The 14,950-nt window shown below is 49.8% G+C and overlaps 1 protein-coding gene across 3 annotated transcripts in view; it reads left to right on the top strand.

The window, feature by feature from the left end:
- The first annotated feature begins 3,931 nt into the window (after positions 1-3,931).
- The window catches only part of rictora (RPTOR independent companion of MTOR, complex 2 a), a 232,197-nt gene continuing 221,178 nt past the window's right edge, over positions 3,932-14,950 (top strand). For 2 of the 3 annotated variants that reach the window (XM_041186005.1, XM_041186006.1), the window contains exons 1-2: positions 3,938-4,044; positions 4,351-4,398. In XM_041186005.1, the coding sequence (XP_041041939.1) occupies positions 3,996-4,044; positions 4,351-4,398 (97 nt within the window). In that variant the 5' untranslated portion in view covers positions 3,938-3,995. Of the gene's footprint in view, positions 4,045-4,350; positions 4,399-14,950 lie in introns of all 3 variants that reach the window. The other variant, XM_041186007.1, reaches the window with a different exon arrangement.

The raw sequence follows: 14,950 nt of genomic DNA on the forward strand, positions 1-14,950 counted from the left end.
CCCATTTTACCAGTCTAGGTCCACTTGAGGTCTTCTGCCATTCTCCACATTGTTTTTTTGTATTATCTTCATACTTAGAAATTCTTCCCTCTAAATTAGAGTCCAGGATATTAATAAACATCAAGAATAGAGGTCCTGATAGAAACGTAGAAACTAGGAGCAGGAGTAGGCCATTCAGCCCTTTGAACTTGCTCTGCCATTCAATATTATCATGGCTGATCCTCTATCTCAACGCCATATTCCTGCTTTCTCTCCATACCCCTTGATGCCCCTAACATGCAAAAATTTATCAATTTCTTTTTTGAATATACTCAGTGACCAACCTCCACAGCCTTCTGTGGTAGAGAATTCCACAGGTTGACCACCCTCTGAGTGAAGAAATTTTTCATCTCAGTCCTAAATGGCCTGCCCCATATCCTGAGACTGTGGCCCCAGGGTTCTAGAATCCCTAACCAGGGGAAATATCCCACCCTCATCTAGTCTGTTTAGCCCTGTTAGAATTTTATATGTTTCATTCAGATTCCCTCTCATTTTTCTAAACTCTAGTGAATACAGGCCCAGTCGAACCAATCTCTCCTCATATGACAGTCCTGCCATTCCTGGAAGCCTAGTGAACCTTCGCTGCACTCCCTCAATTGCAGGCATATCCTTTCTTAGGTAGGAAGACCAAAATGGCACACAATACTCCAGGTGTGGTTTCACCAAGACCCTGTATAACTGCAGTAAGACATCCCTACTTCTGAATTCAAATCCTCTTGCAATGAAGGGCAACATATCATTTGCCTTCCTAATTGCTTGCTGCACCTGCCTGTTTACTCTCATTGACTGGTGTCTCCAGTAAAGACAAATGCAAAGTATTCATTTAGTACTCTGCTGGCTTTGTGACTGCACAAGATCTCCTTTTTCATCGTTAATCAGTTCCACACTTTCTTTCACTACCTTTTTATTATTTATATATTTTTTATTCACTCATGATGCTTATAAAATACTTCTGGATAACCTTGTATGTCAACTGCAGGCCTCAGGGATGCAGTAAGGGGTATGGGACTGACTGGATTACTGAAAGCTGGCATAGACTTGATGGACCGAACATCCTCCTTCTGTGCCATTAAAATTCTATATTACAGCAGTGACAACACTTTAAGAAGTACTTAATGAGCTGTATAAAGCACTTTGGAATCCCCTAAAGTCAAGAAAGGATCTATGTAAATAAATACAGGTTGTTCCTTTCTATTCAAAGTTCAGCTCAAGGGCTTTCCTTCTGTGCTATGAGATTCTACTAACAGCTAGAGGCACGATTAGGGTGGGATGGGGCAGGGAATGAATGGGGCTTCCAGACTGGGTATGGCCAAATGGCCTGCAGGGGGCGGGCAGTGCTGCGAGCTGCTGCAAGGTGGGGAAGAGTAAAGCAAAGTGCTGGAAATACTCAGCAGGTCTGGCACTATCAGTAGGGGGAGAAACAAGGGTTAAGGTTCTGAATTGAATACAACTCTTTTTCAGTTGAAAGTTATTATTGAATCTGCTCCACCATCCTTTCAGGCTGTGCATTGCAGATCATAACAATTCACTGTGTAAAATAACTCATCTTCTTTCTGGGGCTTCTGTCAATCACCTTGAATCTGTGTCCTCTGATTACCAGCCCTCCTATGAGTGGAAACAAAAGTGTCATTTTCCACTCGAAATGTTAACTCTGTTTCTAACAGTTGCTTCGTAATACAAAACTTCAACATTGCTGAAAAGAGAGTCATGTTGCCAGAGCTGTTCATCTTGCAATTATTAGGACAAACACAAGAATGCCAAATTTCAAACAATCACAACAACGTATACTAGGAGGAAAGGGGTGCTGATTGGTTGGCGAGACTCTGATTGTCTGAGGTGTTGACATGGGGAAAGCAACTATAGATTCCCCAACTCCTGGATAATTCAAAAAAGCCACAAGGCTTGAATGCATTCCTTTTGTTTGAGGAGAATGGGTCCCCACATTTGAATGTATGTTGCTTCCAGCAAGTGTAAATGAATCAGGTTACGAGCTCCACCGATTATCTTAAATTGGTTGTTAGTGTTATTAGCGCAGTCAGAATTGTTCAGCAAGTGCTACCCAAGCATGGAACCACATCTAACAGCAGACATTTTGTTTCGGCCAATCAAAATCAGCTTGCCAACCAATCAGCATCCTTCTATCCTGTAGTTTAAATTGTAACGAACGTTTGAAATTTGACATTGTGTTTATTCTAAGGAGTGTAAGATGGAAAGTTTCAGCAACATCACTCTTTTCAGCAATATTCAATTCTGTACTACCAAGTGACTATTAGAAACAGAGTTAACATGAGTGGAAAATTACTGTTTCCATTGACAGGAGGATTAGTAATCAAAGGTCACAGATTTAAGGTGATTGGCAAAAGACCCAGAGAGATGATGAGTTCTTTTACACAATTTTTGGAATGCACAACCTGAAAGGATGGTGGAAGCAGATTTAATAATGCCTTTCAGCTGAAGGGTCAGTTATATTCAGTCCAAAGCCTTAAATCTGTTTCCCCTCCCACAGCTGCTACAAGAGCCCCCAATATCAACATCATGGGGGTTACAATTGACCAGAAGCTGAACCGCACCAGCCATATAAACACTGTGGCTACAAGAGCAGGTCAGAGGCTTGAACCTCTGCTGCGAGTAACTCACCTCCTGACTCCCAAAGCCTGTCCACCATCTACAAAGCACAAGTCAGGGGGGTGATGGAATACTCTCTATTGCCTGGATGAGCGAAGCTCTAACAACACTCAAGGTCACCATCGAGGACAATCCAGCCTATTTGATTGGTAAAAGCAAAATACTGTGAATGCTGGCAATCTGAAACAACAACAGAAAATGCTGCAAAAACTCAGCAGGCCCAGCAGCATCTGTGGAGAGACAAACATAGTTAACGTTTCGAGTCCATATGACCCTTCTTCAGAGCCACTTGATTGGTACCTCTGACCATCTTAATCATTCAATCCCTCCACCTCTGACGCGCTGTGTGTCCCAGCTACAAGATGCACCGCAGCAGCTCACCAAGGCTCCTTTGACAGCACGTTCCAAATCTGCAACCTCTACCACCTAGGAAGAAAGGGCAGCAGATGCATAGGACTGCTGCCATGCACCATCCTGTCTCTCCTCCTATCACTGCTTGCTTGTCCCAACAACCCCCCCCCCCCTCCCCCCACTTAAACCAGCTTATATTTCACTCCTTTCCTATTTTTACTTAGTTCTGTTGAAGGGTCATGAGGACTCTGCTCTTCTCCGCCGATGCTGCCAGACCTGCTGAGTTTTTCCAGGTATTTCTGATTTTGGTTTGGATTTCCAGCATCAGAAGTTTTTTTGTTCTTATATCTGACTTGGAACCATATCGCTATTCTCTCACTGTCAAGTGGGTAAAAATCCTGGGACTTCACCTACTCCCCCCTCACTCCCACCCCAAACGGCACTGTGGGTGTTCCCACACCCCATGAACTGCAGCAGTTCAAAAAGGTGGCTCACCACCACCTTCTCAAGGGCAATGAGAGATGGGCGATAAATACTGACCTAACCCACACCCCGTGAACGAATACGTTTTTATTTTTAAAAAAAAAATAAGCTGCTGAGCATTTCCCAGCATATTCCGGGATTCCTCAGTATTTTGTTTGCGTTTTTTGGGTCAGTAACTGCTGCTCCCAGCTGTCTCCGCTAGCCCCACCCCCCCCAAAGGCAATCGCAGCCCCGCCCCCCTGCCCAGCCAATCACAGATCCGCCCCCGCCCCTACTACCCTGTCAGTCACATCCGCTCGCCCCGCCCCCCCCCCCCCCCCCCCCCCTTCCCTTCCCTTCCCTTCCTTTCCCTTCCCTTACCCGCTTCGGACCTGCCCCCATTCATTGATGAGGGGCCGTCCATCTTCTCGCGAGAGCAAGCCGGCGCTTCCGGTGTTTTTTTGTGCGGTCCCGGCCGGGATCAGCGGGGGCAGCAGAAGAGGCGAGAGTCCGCGAACATGGCGGTCAGCATCCGCGGCCGCTCCGTGAGAAGCCTCCGTATCCGAGGTAACGTGAGCCGGCTGATGATCAGACCCCCCGGGCGCGCGCGCGCGCGCGCCCACCCCCCCCCCCAAAAAAAACCAAACAAACAAGAAACCTCCGCAACAATAACAACAACAACGAGGCTCATACCTTTAATAACGGCCGCCTCAAAGTCTGTTGTTTGTTTATTGGAAATAATAAAATGTATGACTTACCCGCAGCGTTAACGGGGACCATCCTTAACCGTGTGTGTTTTTTTTTTCTCCTTCCTTCCCCCTCCCCCTTTTTTCTCCTTCACGTATTTTTCGATTGTTGGATCTACATCTGCAGGACGGAATGATAGCGGGGAGGAGAACGTGCCGCTCGATCTGTCCCGAGGTAAGAGGGACCGGGGGGGGAGGGAGGGGGAGGGGGGGGGGGGGGAAAAACCTGCCGCACTGAATCGGGAACTAAGTGAATCGTGGAAAAGGTTTTGCGATAAGATGTGAGGGCAAAGTCGTCGCCGCCACCACCACCGATCGAAGTGTGTGAGGAAGAAGGCTTGAACTTTTGTGGTGGGGGTGGAGGAAGAGGAGAGGGAAGTTTTTTCTCTCCCTCCCTCTCTCTCTCTCTCTCTCTCTCTCTCGCCGCCTTCCAGCTCCCGATTCATTCAGCCTGAGGGCGCCAGTCTTTTTCAAACACTAACGGCTCCCGGGGCACGAGCTCCGGCCGTTGGGGGCTCGCGGGGGGGAGGCGATACCATTGACTCCCTTCTGGAGTGGAGCGGGGGGGGGGGGGGGGGGAGGGGCGGGGGGAGTTGGGGTGTTGCGGTGGTCCTGTGAAGGGGGAGGGGAGGGGAGGGGAGTGGGGGGGTGCGCGCGGAATCTTCAAACTCTTCCCCCCACCCCACCCCCCCCCCCTTCCTCTTGTGTTTGTGGTTTCGTCCCTTTCCCCGCCACCCAGGCACGGACTGGTCGGAGAGGAGGGGGAGGGGCAGGAGCAAGAGAGACTTATGGAGGGAGAGATGGGGGACGGGGCGGGGGGAGCAGGAGGGGAGGGAGTTATGGGAGGGGGGAGACGCGGGGGGCAGGAGGAGGGGGAGTTATGGAGGAAGAGTTGGGGGGAGACTGGGTGGGGGGGGCAGGAGGGGGGAGACTGGGTGGGGGGGAGCAGGAAGGGGAGACGGTGGGGGGGCAGGAGGAAGGGGAGACGGTGGGGGGGCAGGAGGAAGGGGAGACGGTGGGGGGGCAGGAGGAAGGGGAGACGGTGGGGGGGCAGGAGGAAGGGGAGACGGTGGGGGGGCAGGAGGAAGGGGAGACGGTGGGGGGGCAGGAGGAAGGGGAGACGGTGGGGGGGCAGGAGGAAGGGGAGACGGGGGGGGGCAGGAGGAAGGGGAGACGGTGGGGGGGCAGGAGGAAGGGGAGACGGTGGGGGGGCAGGAGGAAGGGGAGACGGTGGGGGGGCAGGAGGAAGGGGAGACGGTGGGGGGGCAGGAGGAAGGGGAGACGGTGGGGGGGCAGGAGGAAGGGGAGACGGTGGGGGGGCAGGAGGAAGGGGAGACGGTGGGGGGGCAGGAGGAAGGGGAGACGGTGGGGGGGCAGGAGGAAGGGGAGACGGTGGGGGGGCAGGAGGAAGGGGAGACGGTGGGGGGGCAGGAGGAAGGGGAGACGGTGGGGGGGCAGGAGGAAGGGGAGACGGTGGGGGGGCAGGAGGAAGGGGAGACGGTGGGGGGGCAGGAGGAAGGGGAGACGGTGGGGGGGCAGGAGGAAGGGGAGACGGTGGGGGGGCAGGAGGAAGGGGAGACGGTGGGGGGGCAGGAGGAAGGGGAGACGGTGGGGGGGCAGGAGGAAGGGGAGACGGTGGGGGGGCAGGAGGAAGGGGAGACGGTGGGGGGGCAGGAGGAAGGGGAGACGGTGGGGGGGCAGGAGGAAGGGGAGACGCGGGGGGGGCAGGAGGAAGGGGAGACGGTGGGGGGGCAGGAGGAAGGGGAGACGGTGGGGGGGCAGGAGGAAGGGGAGACGGTGGGGCAGGAGGAAGGGGAGACGGGGGGGCAGGAGGAAGGGGAGACGGGGGGGGCAGGAGGAAGGGGAGACGGTGGGGGCAGGAGGAAGGGGAGACGCGGGGGTGGTAGGAGGAGGGGAGAAGGTGGGGTGGTAGGAGGAGGGGAGAAGGTGGGGTGGTAGGAGGAGGGGAGAAGGTGGGGTGGTAGGAGGAGGGGAGAAGGTGGGGTGGTAGGAGGAGGGGAGAAGGTGGGGTGGTAGGAGGAGGGGGAGACGGTGGGGGGGCAGGAGGAAGGGGAGACGGTGGGGGGGCAGGAGGAAGGGGAGACGGTGGGGGGGCAGGAGGAAGGGGAGACGGTGGGGGGGCAGGAGGAAGGGGAGACGGTGGGGGGGCAGGAGGAAGGGGAGACGGTGGGGGGGCAGGAGGAAGGGGAGACGGTGGGGGGGCAGGAGGAAGGGGAGACGGTGGGGGGGCAGGAGGAAGGGGAGACGGTGGGGGGGCAGGAGGAAGGGGAGACGGTGGGGGGGCAGGAGGAAGGGGAGACGGTGGGGGGGCAGGAGGAAGGGGAGACGGTGGGGGGGCAGGAGGAAGGGGAGACGGTGGGGGGGCAGGAGGAAGGGGAGACGGTGGGGGGGCAGGAGGAAGGGGAGACGGTGGGGGGGCAGGAGGAAGGGGAGACGGTGGGGGGGCAGGAGGAAGGGGAGACGGTGGGGGGGCAGGAGGAAGGGGAGACGGTGGGGGGGCAGGAGGAAGGGGAGACGGTGGGGGGGCAGGAGGAAGGGGAGACGGTGGGGGGGCAGGAGGAAGGGGAGACGGTGGGGGGGCAGGAGGAAGGGGAGACGGTGGGGGGGCAGGAGGAAGGGGAGACGGTGGGGGGGCAGGAGGAAGGGGAGACGGTGGGGGGGCAGGAGGAAGGGGAGACGGTGGGGGGGCAGGAGGAAGGGGAGACGGTGGGGGGGGCAGGAGGAGGGGGAGTTAGGGGAGACGCGGGGGCAGGAGGAGGGGGAGAGTTGGGGGAGACGGGGGGCGGCAGGAGGAGGGGGAGATATGGAGGGAGAGTTGGGGGAGACGGGGGGGCGGCAGGAGGAGGGGGAGATATGGAGGGAGAGTTGGGGGAGACGGGGGGGCGGCAGGAGGAGGGGGAATTAGGGGAGACGCGGGGGGCAGGAGGAGGGGGAGATATGGAGGGAGAGTTGGGGGAGACGCGGGGGGGCAGGAGGAGTGGGAGTTAGGGGAGACGCGGGGGGCAGGAGGAGGGGGAGATATGGAGGGAGAGTTGGGGGAGACGCGGGGGGGGCGTGCAGGAGGAGTGGGAGTTATGGAGTGAGAGGTGTGGGGGGGCCTAAGACGGGAGACAGGAAGAGGAGGGGGGCGGGGAGAGAGCCAGGACAGGTGCTTAGAGGTCGAGGGTGCACGAGCACAAGAAATAAGAATAGACCACACGGCTCCTCGACCCCACTCCACCATTCAGTTCAGTCTGGCAAAGAGAATTCCAAAGACCCTCTGAGAGAAAAAAAATCTCATCTCAATTTTAAGAGGGACCTCTTATTCTTAACTCAGTCCTAAGTGGTTATTTTGGCCACTCTGTATGAAAGCCACTGCTCTGCTCCCTCTCAATGACATCATATCCCAACCCACTGCAGCACCATTCTGGGCAAGGGCTATCATTACCCCACTGGTCTTCTCTCCGTGACTCACCCATTTCCTGTAGTGTCATATAAGAACATCAGAAATAGGAGCAGGAGTTGGCCATTTAGTCCTTTGAGCCTACTCTGTTGTTCAGAAAAGATCATGGCTGACCTTTGATTCCACTTTTGCACACTACCTCCAAACATCTATCGATCTCAGCCTTGAACATATTCATCAACTGAGCATCCACAGCTCTCTGGATGGAGAACACCAAAGATTCACAAATCTTTCAGTGAAGAAATTTCTCCTCATCTCAGTCCTAAATGGACAACCCCTCAACCTGAGGCTGTGACTCACGTGTTCTAGATCCCTCGTATCCTTGAATCCCCTTTCACCACTTGTCACATCTCATCTGTATTCCTCTCCATCATTGTGCCATTGTAACCTCAGCCCCGCAACCCCCCTGCAAGTGAAATAATCTCCCACCTACTTCAATAGCCATTCTGAGCAAGGACCATCCTATCCCAATCCCATCCCTCGCAGTTATCCCATTCTTGGCAAACTGAGTAAGACCTTTCAGGTACCATAACCACCTATTTCAGGTGAATGGTTACTTAAAGTTGCCCTCTGCCTGCTCAGCAATGAAACAAGAAACGATTTTCCCTGTCCAGAATAGTGACTTTTGATTAAAGGAGCTGTGAACTATCATACCACCCCAAATCTGTCTCTGCCACGACTACAGGGAATGGGTAGCTTCTCTTAATACCACTGCATTGCTTTGTTTCAGACCCACAATGGTGCGGGGTGATAGTGTGACATGTCATCTAATGCATAGTCCATGCTGGTTGAGAAAAAAAGGATTTGTCTCCCGGTGCCAGTGGGGCGCGTGCGGGGTCTCCCGGTGCCAGTGGGGCGCGTGCGGGGTCTCCCGGTGCCAGTGGGGCGCGTGCGGGGTCTCCCGGTGCCAGTGGGGCGCGTGCGGGGTCTCCCAGTTCAGTGTCTCTAAAATTCCTCAATACTGGAGCCTGGTTTTTTTGTGTCTCAATGCCTAGGCGCCATTATGGACCCTGCTCCATCAATCAGTCCCAGTGCTAGCTTTAATTTTGTTCCATCTCTCTGCCACAGAGCCACCTGCTCTGTCTGTCATTCTGCATTAATTTGCCTGCATATGAAGCTTTCAGTGATTTGTTTGTATATATAAAATGTATTTTCAGTTTTGAGGGAAGTGGCGGCAGTTTCTATGTATTTTTCTGTATTAAAGTTTACTGCCTTTTTCCCTATGGGTGGAGAGAGGAGGATGATGGGTGGATGATTTTTTTTGAAGCGGCCACGTCCTGAGGGGAGGTACCGGCAAGCTGCAGCTCCAGCAGCCCCGGCTCTTTACTGGCTTCCTTGGGGTTGTGCGAGAGACGCGAGGCCGGGGCTTCGTGCTCAGACTTTCGGCCCTGAATCAAGAGCGGGGGAACCCAGGCCCTGTACCTTTTTTTGGTCATGAGGGTGGTCAGTTCGTTGCGGGTTTGTCCTTTTCCGGCTCAAATGTTATTTCTGAAGATTCCTGCGTTGCGAGTAGCGGCTGCTACTCAGTTCCTTTTTATTCTTTATAACACATTGCTGTGTTATGACCGAACTGCTCCTTTCTCCAGCAGGCCTGATTGAATGTCACCCATTTTGCAATAACCCCATCGTCTGCTCATTGTTCTCATCTATAGTCACATGTAAACAAAAGTTGAAGAAACGGGCTCCAGTTCGCTTTGTCATCTAGACATTTCCGCATTGCAATTTGCTGCAGTCTCTTCGCTATTGAACCGTTTTTCTATTAGCACAGAGCTGGTTTTAAAATAAGGCAGAAGCAAGGATTTTTAACCGATACGTTAATAAGGATAGTTTTATTTACTACTGTCCTAAGGGAATAATGAAAAAAGAACAATCACCTGGTAGTTCTCATGCCAATTACTGATTTTGGCATAGGGTAAAGATGGTTTTGTGTAACTGTTGTACCATATAAAGCACTAAGCCTCTAGTGTTCTTGTCTGATAAAACTGCTTAATCTTCTAGGATGATCCTAGAATGCAAAGATAACCCCTAGTTACTACTGCAAGCTGCCACCTGCACTCTTGCCTCCAACAATAAGTGTCAGGAACTCGTGGATTTCAATCACTAAGATTGAGACAACCTGGTCAGCTGCCTCAACAGCTTCCCTCCCATCCCCCTAGTCCACACTTCCTCAAGGACCCCCCTGTCCAGCCCTGCACTCTCATCTTTCACTAATTTCTCTCCTATCTGCCCTCAAACATGTCGTTGGCCATGAAACTCACCAGCTGCTCCCTTGAAACTAACCACACTTAAACTGCTGAGCTCTCTTCCTGGCTCCCATGTCAGCTGATATTGTTAATGGTTCTCTCTCCTCAAGTACTTTCCCCATTTTCATAAATGCCGGCATCATCACACTCATCAACAAGCTAAACCTTGATCCCATTGCTTTTGCAAACTAGCACTACATCTCCAACTCCCCTTTCTCTCCAAAGTCCTTGGAATGTGTTGTTGCCTCCCAAACCCATTCCATTTTTCCTGGAACCACCCTCCAATCGGGTCCTCTTACACAGTACTGAAACTGATCTTATCAAACACAAGTGACATCTTATATGATCTTGACACAAAGGTAAATGATTCTTCAACATCCTTTTCGTTCTGTCTACAATCTTTGACACAGTTGACTGCACCAGCGTTCCTCCTGCGCCTCCCCACTGTTGTCCAGCTGGGTGGAACTGCCCTCACCTAAACCCATTCTTATTTGTGTCCAGAGAATCACCTGCAGTGATTTCTGTTCTCCCTTTTGCACCATTACTCCTGGTGTTGTAAAGGATTTATCCTTGGTCCCTTCCTATTTTTCACCTACATGCTGCCCCTCAGTGATACCATCTGAAAGCACAGCATTAGCTTTTACATGAATGCTGATGGCCCCTGCTCCACCTCAATTTCATCTCTTTTGACCGCTTCACTGTTTCTAAATTATCAGGTTGTTTGTCAGACGTCCAGTATTGGATGAGAAGAAATTTCCTCCAACTAAACACGGAAAACCAGAGCTATTGTTGTTGATCATCAGCAAAAACTCCATTCCCAGCCACCAACTCTGTCCATCTTCCTGGCAACTGTCTGAGGCTGAAACATACCGCTCTTAAACTGAATAACCCCAAGATGAACTTCTAACCACATCTGCACCATCACGAAGACCACCTATTTCCATTTCTATAACATCACAAAACTCTGCCCTTGCCTCAACCTATATGTTGCTAAAACTTTCATCGTGTCTTTGTTACTTTTAGGCCTGACTCTTCCACTGCATTCCTGGAAGGTCTCTCACATTGTACCCCTATGAGATCATCAACAACTCTGCTACCTGTATCCTAACTTGCGCCAAGTTCTATTATCCATCACCCCTGTGCTTGCTGACCTACATTGGCTCCTGGTTAAGCAACAGCTATTTACAATCGATGTCGTTAATTATTTGAAGGCACTGAATGAATGGTAGCTAAATTTTGCCGATGCCAAGATAGTAAGTTGTCAAAAGGAGGTAGAAAGTCTGCAAAGCAATATAGACAGGTTAAGTGAATGGGCAAAAATTTTGTAGATGGAGTATAATGTGGGAAAATGTGAACTTGTCCATTTTGTCAGGAAGACTAAAGTGTATTATTTAAATGGAGAACTCAGTGGTACAGTGGGATCTGGGTGTCCTGGTACATGAATCAAAAAAGTTAGCATGTAGGTAGACCAAGTGATTAGGAAGGCAAATGGGATATTGGCATTTATTGTAAGTGAAATAGAATATAAAGGTACAGAAGAAAGGTTGAATAGGTTGGGCCTATACCCATTGGAGTTCAGACGTATGAGAGGTGATTTTATTGAAACATATCCATGGAACTGGATGGGGTGGATACTGGGAGGATGTTTCTACTTTTGGGAGAGACTAGAGCTAGGGGATACAGCTTAAGAATAACAAGTCTGCTGTTCACATTTTTTGATTTCATTCATGGAATGTGGGTGTCACTGGCTAGGCCAGCAATTATTGCCCATCCCTAATTGCCCTTAAGAACTTAGTGGTTTTCTAGAGGCCATTTAAGAGTCAACCACGTTTGTAGGTCTGAAGTCACATGGAGGCCAGACCAGATAAGGACGGCAGATTTCCTTCCCTAAAGGACATTAGTGAACTGGGTGAGTTTTTACGATAATTGACAATGATTTCATGGTCGCCATTAGAGTTTTAATTGCAGATTTCACCATCTGCCATGGTGGGATTCGAACCTGGGTCCCCAGAGCATTACTCTGGGTCTCTGGATCACTAGCCTAGTGATGATACCACTACACAAACACCTCCCTGACTAAAAACACTAAAGCATTCTAATAACATATCAGAAACAAATTACCGAAAAGTCCAGTTTAGGATACAGTAAACCTATGCTACCTCAGTACACCACATCAAAACATGTTGGAAATAAATAAGTTCACTTTTTAACATTTCAATTACAACCTATAAAAAGAACACTTATAAAGTAGTTCTAACATAGTAAAACACCCTAAGGTTCTTCACAGGAGAATTTATTTTCTGAGGGTCATTAGTATTGGAGTTTTCTTCCCAGTGGAGGACGGGTCATTGATTTTATTCAAGGCAGAGTTGGACAGATTTCTGATAGACAAGGGAGTCAAGGGTTATGGGGGGCAGACAGGAGTGTGCAGTTGAGACCACAACCAGATCAGCCATGATTTTATTGAATGCCAGAACAAGCTTGAAGGGCCTACTTCTAAGCCCTGTGTTCCTATATAACTCAATTTTAAAATTATCGTCCTTGATTTCAAATCTTTCCATGGCCTTGTCTCTCCCTCTTTAATTTCCTTGGACTCCACAACCCTCTAAGGTATTTCCATTTCTTCGGTACTGTCCTCTTGAACATCCTTGATTTTAATCTCTCCACCATGCCTCTAGTTGTCAAGGCCTTAACCCCTGGAATCCTTTCTGCCTCTTTCTGCCTTGAAGATGCTCCTTAAAAGCCGCCTTCATCTTTGGTATCAAATTTTGTTTGATAATGCTCCTGTGCAGGGCCTTAGGGTGTTTTACTATCTTAGAGGCACTTTATAAATATGTTCTTGTAGGTTGTAATTGAAATGTTAAAAAATGAGCTTGTTTAATTCCAGCATGTTTTGATATGTTTTGATCATGAGGTGGAGTAGGTTTATTGTATAATAAACTGGACTTTCTCAGTAATTTGTTTCTGATATATTGTTAGAATGCTTTTTAGTGTCGAATTTTGTGTACAGTAATTAAATAAGGCAAATTGGATTGGCAGGGGGGACTTTTACTATAGCAACTATAAACTCTCACGTACAAACTGCACACATATTGAGCTGACATCAGTGTGTGATAATGTGGGGATCTTTCCAAATTTGTACCTGGTATTTTATTAACTTGCCACCTTTTGATTGTGTTCTGATATTACTTTAACTTCTAAGAATGGACAGCGGGGTTTACATCATCATTTATTATTTTTCCAGTTTTGATTTTTACACTCTCATAGGCTTTGGGTGTTATTGGCAAGGTTAGCATTTATTGCCCATTACTAATTGCCCTCAAAGGTGGTGGTGGTGGCCTTGAACAGCTGCAGTCTATCTGTTGGTGGCACACATTGCTGTTAGGAAGACAGCTGCAGGATTTTGATCCAGCAACAGTGAGGAAGCAGTGATATACTTTCAAGTCAGGATGATGTATGGCTTGGATGTGCTGAAAAAGGACATTTTGTTGAAGCTTTCTGTCTTGCACTGATCATGATAATCGCAACGATACGAATGTCAGAAAGCAACTTATACTGTATAAGAGAGTGCTGATTGGTTGGCAAGTGGACTCTGGTAGAGGCCTTGCCATGGAGAATGCACCTGTTAATGGTGACTGACAGTTAACTGCCAAGCATTATTTGAAATTTAAACCAGCAGCTTGACTCTGGTCAAGGCATTATCCTGAGCAATGAACCAGCTAATGGCTATCAATTATTTTGTTTAGCTGAAACAGGCGCAATGTGTGTACATGTAGCTTGCAGTACAAGAATATGTGCCACACTGAGAGTCCAACTGACAATCTTAAATTGGCTATCAGCATAATTTTTAGCACACTGAGAGTTATTTAGCAAATGTTATCCCATTGCGGAATCACATCTAATGTTGGACACTGTTTAAGTTTTGCAAGCATAAGTTTTGGGTACAGTCTGTCCCGTGCCCGTTGCGAACAGCGGAAGGGACATGCTGTTTGATACAATCCCCTAGTCCTTGGGACGTACGGCTTAGCATCACACTGGCACTGAAATTCATATACCACATTACTCATTTGTGTGATAGGCAGAACGTCTTTTTGGCTTGATGGCAGCATCCTGTTAGTGGCGAATACCACTCATGTTGCTACTGCATTATAGTAATGTGAAACAGCTAGCTTCACCTGTTGCTCAAACTTTTTGAGCTACCTTGCCCTTCCAGGGTAATCTGAGGTAGACTGGCCACTTTTTCGGCCAAAAGTGACAACCTTAGGCCTGTTCGTGGGTTTGCTCGATACACAGTACGAAATGCCACGTAATATATATGACAGGGTTCGTCCTCAGGGCTTGCTGTGTCCACATATGTATGGCCTGCTGAAGACACACAAAAGTGATGTCCCTTTACACCCTACCTTATCCATGACCTGTTCTTCACAGTGTGAATTGGCCAAATGGGTGAATTGTTACAGCCAGTTTTGAGCAAGTTTTCCATATACACAGTGAAGGATTCCTTCATATTTGCAGGACCATACAGGACTTGCATATCGATAGCAATGCTGTGTCCATGTGCTCATTTGACATTCACCAATGCTCTACTTAAGGAAGCCATAGATATTTGCACTGCAGCATTATATCATGATGATCTAGACACACCCTGCCACCATTGCGTGAATCAGTGTTCATTGAATCACAGAATCACATTGCAGAAGAGGCCCTTCGGCCCATCGAGTCTGCACCGGCACGTGAGAAACACCTGAGCTACCTACCTAATCCCATTTACCAGCACTTGGCCCATAGCCTTAAATGTTATGACGTGCCAAGTGCTCATCCAGGTACTTTTTAAAGGATGTGAGGCCTCCACCACCCTCCCAGGCAGAGCATTCCAGACCGTCACCACCCTCTGGGTAAAAAAGTTTTTCCTCACATCCCCCCCTAAACCTCCTGCCACTCACCTTATGCCCCATTGTGACCGACCCTTCAACTAAGGGGAACAGCTGTTCCTTCGTTTATTGAGTTTACAAATTGGGCAA

Source organism: Carcharodon carcharias, chromosome 4 (assembly GCF_017639515.1).
Source record: "Carcharodon carcharias isolate sCarCar2 chromosome 4, sCarCar2.pri, whole genome shotgun sequence".
NCBI classification, from domain to species: Eukaryota; Metazoa; Chordata; class Chondrichthyes; order Lamniformes; family Lamnidae; genus Carcharodon; species Carcharodon carcharias.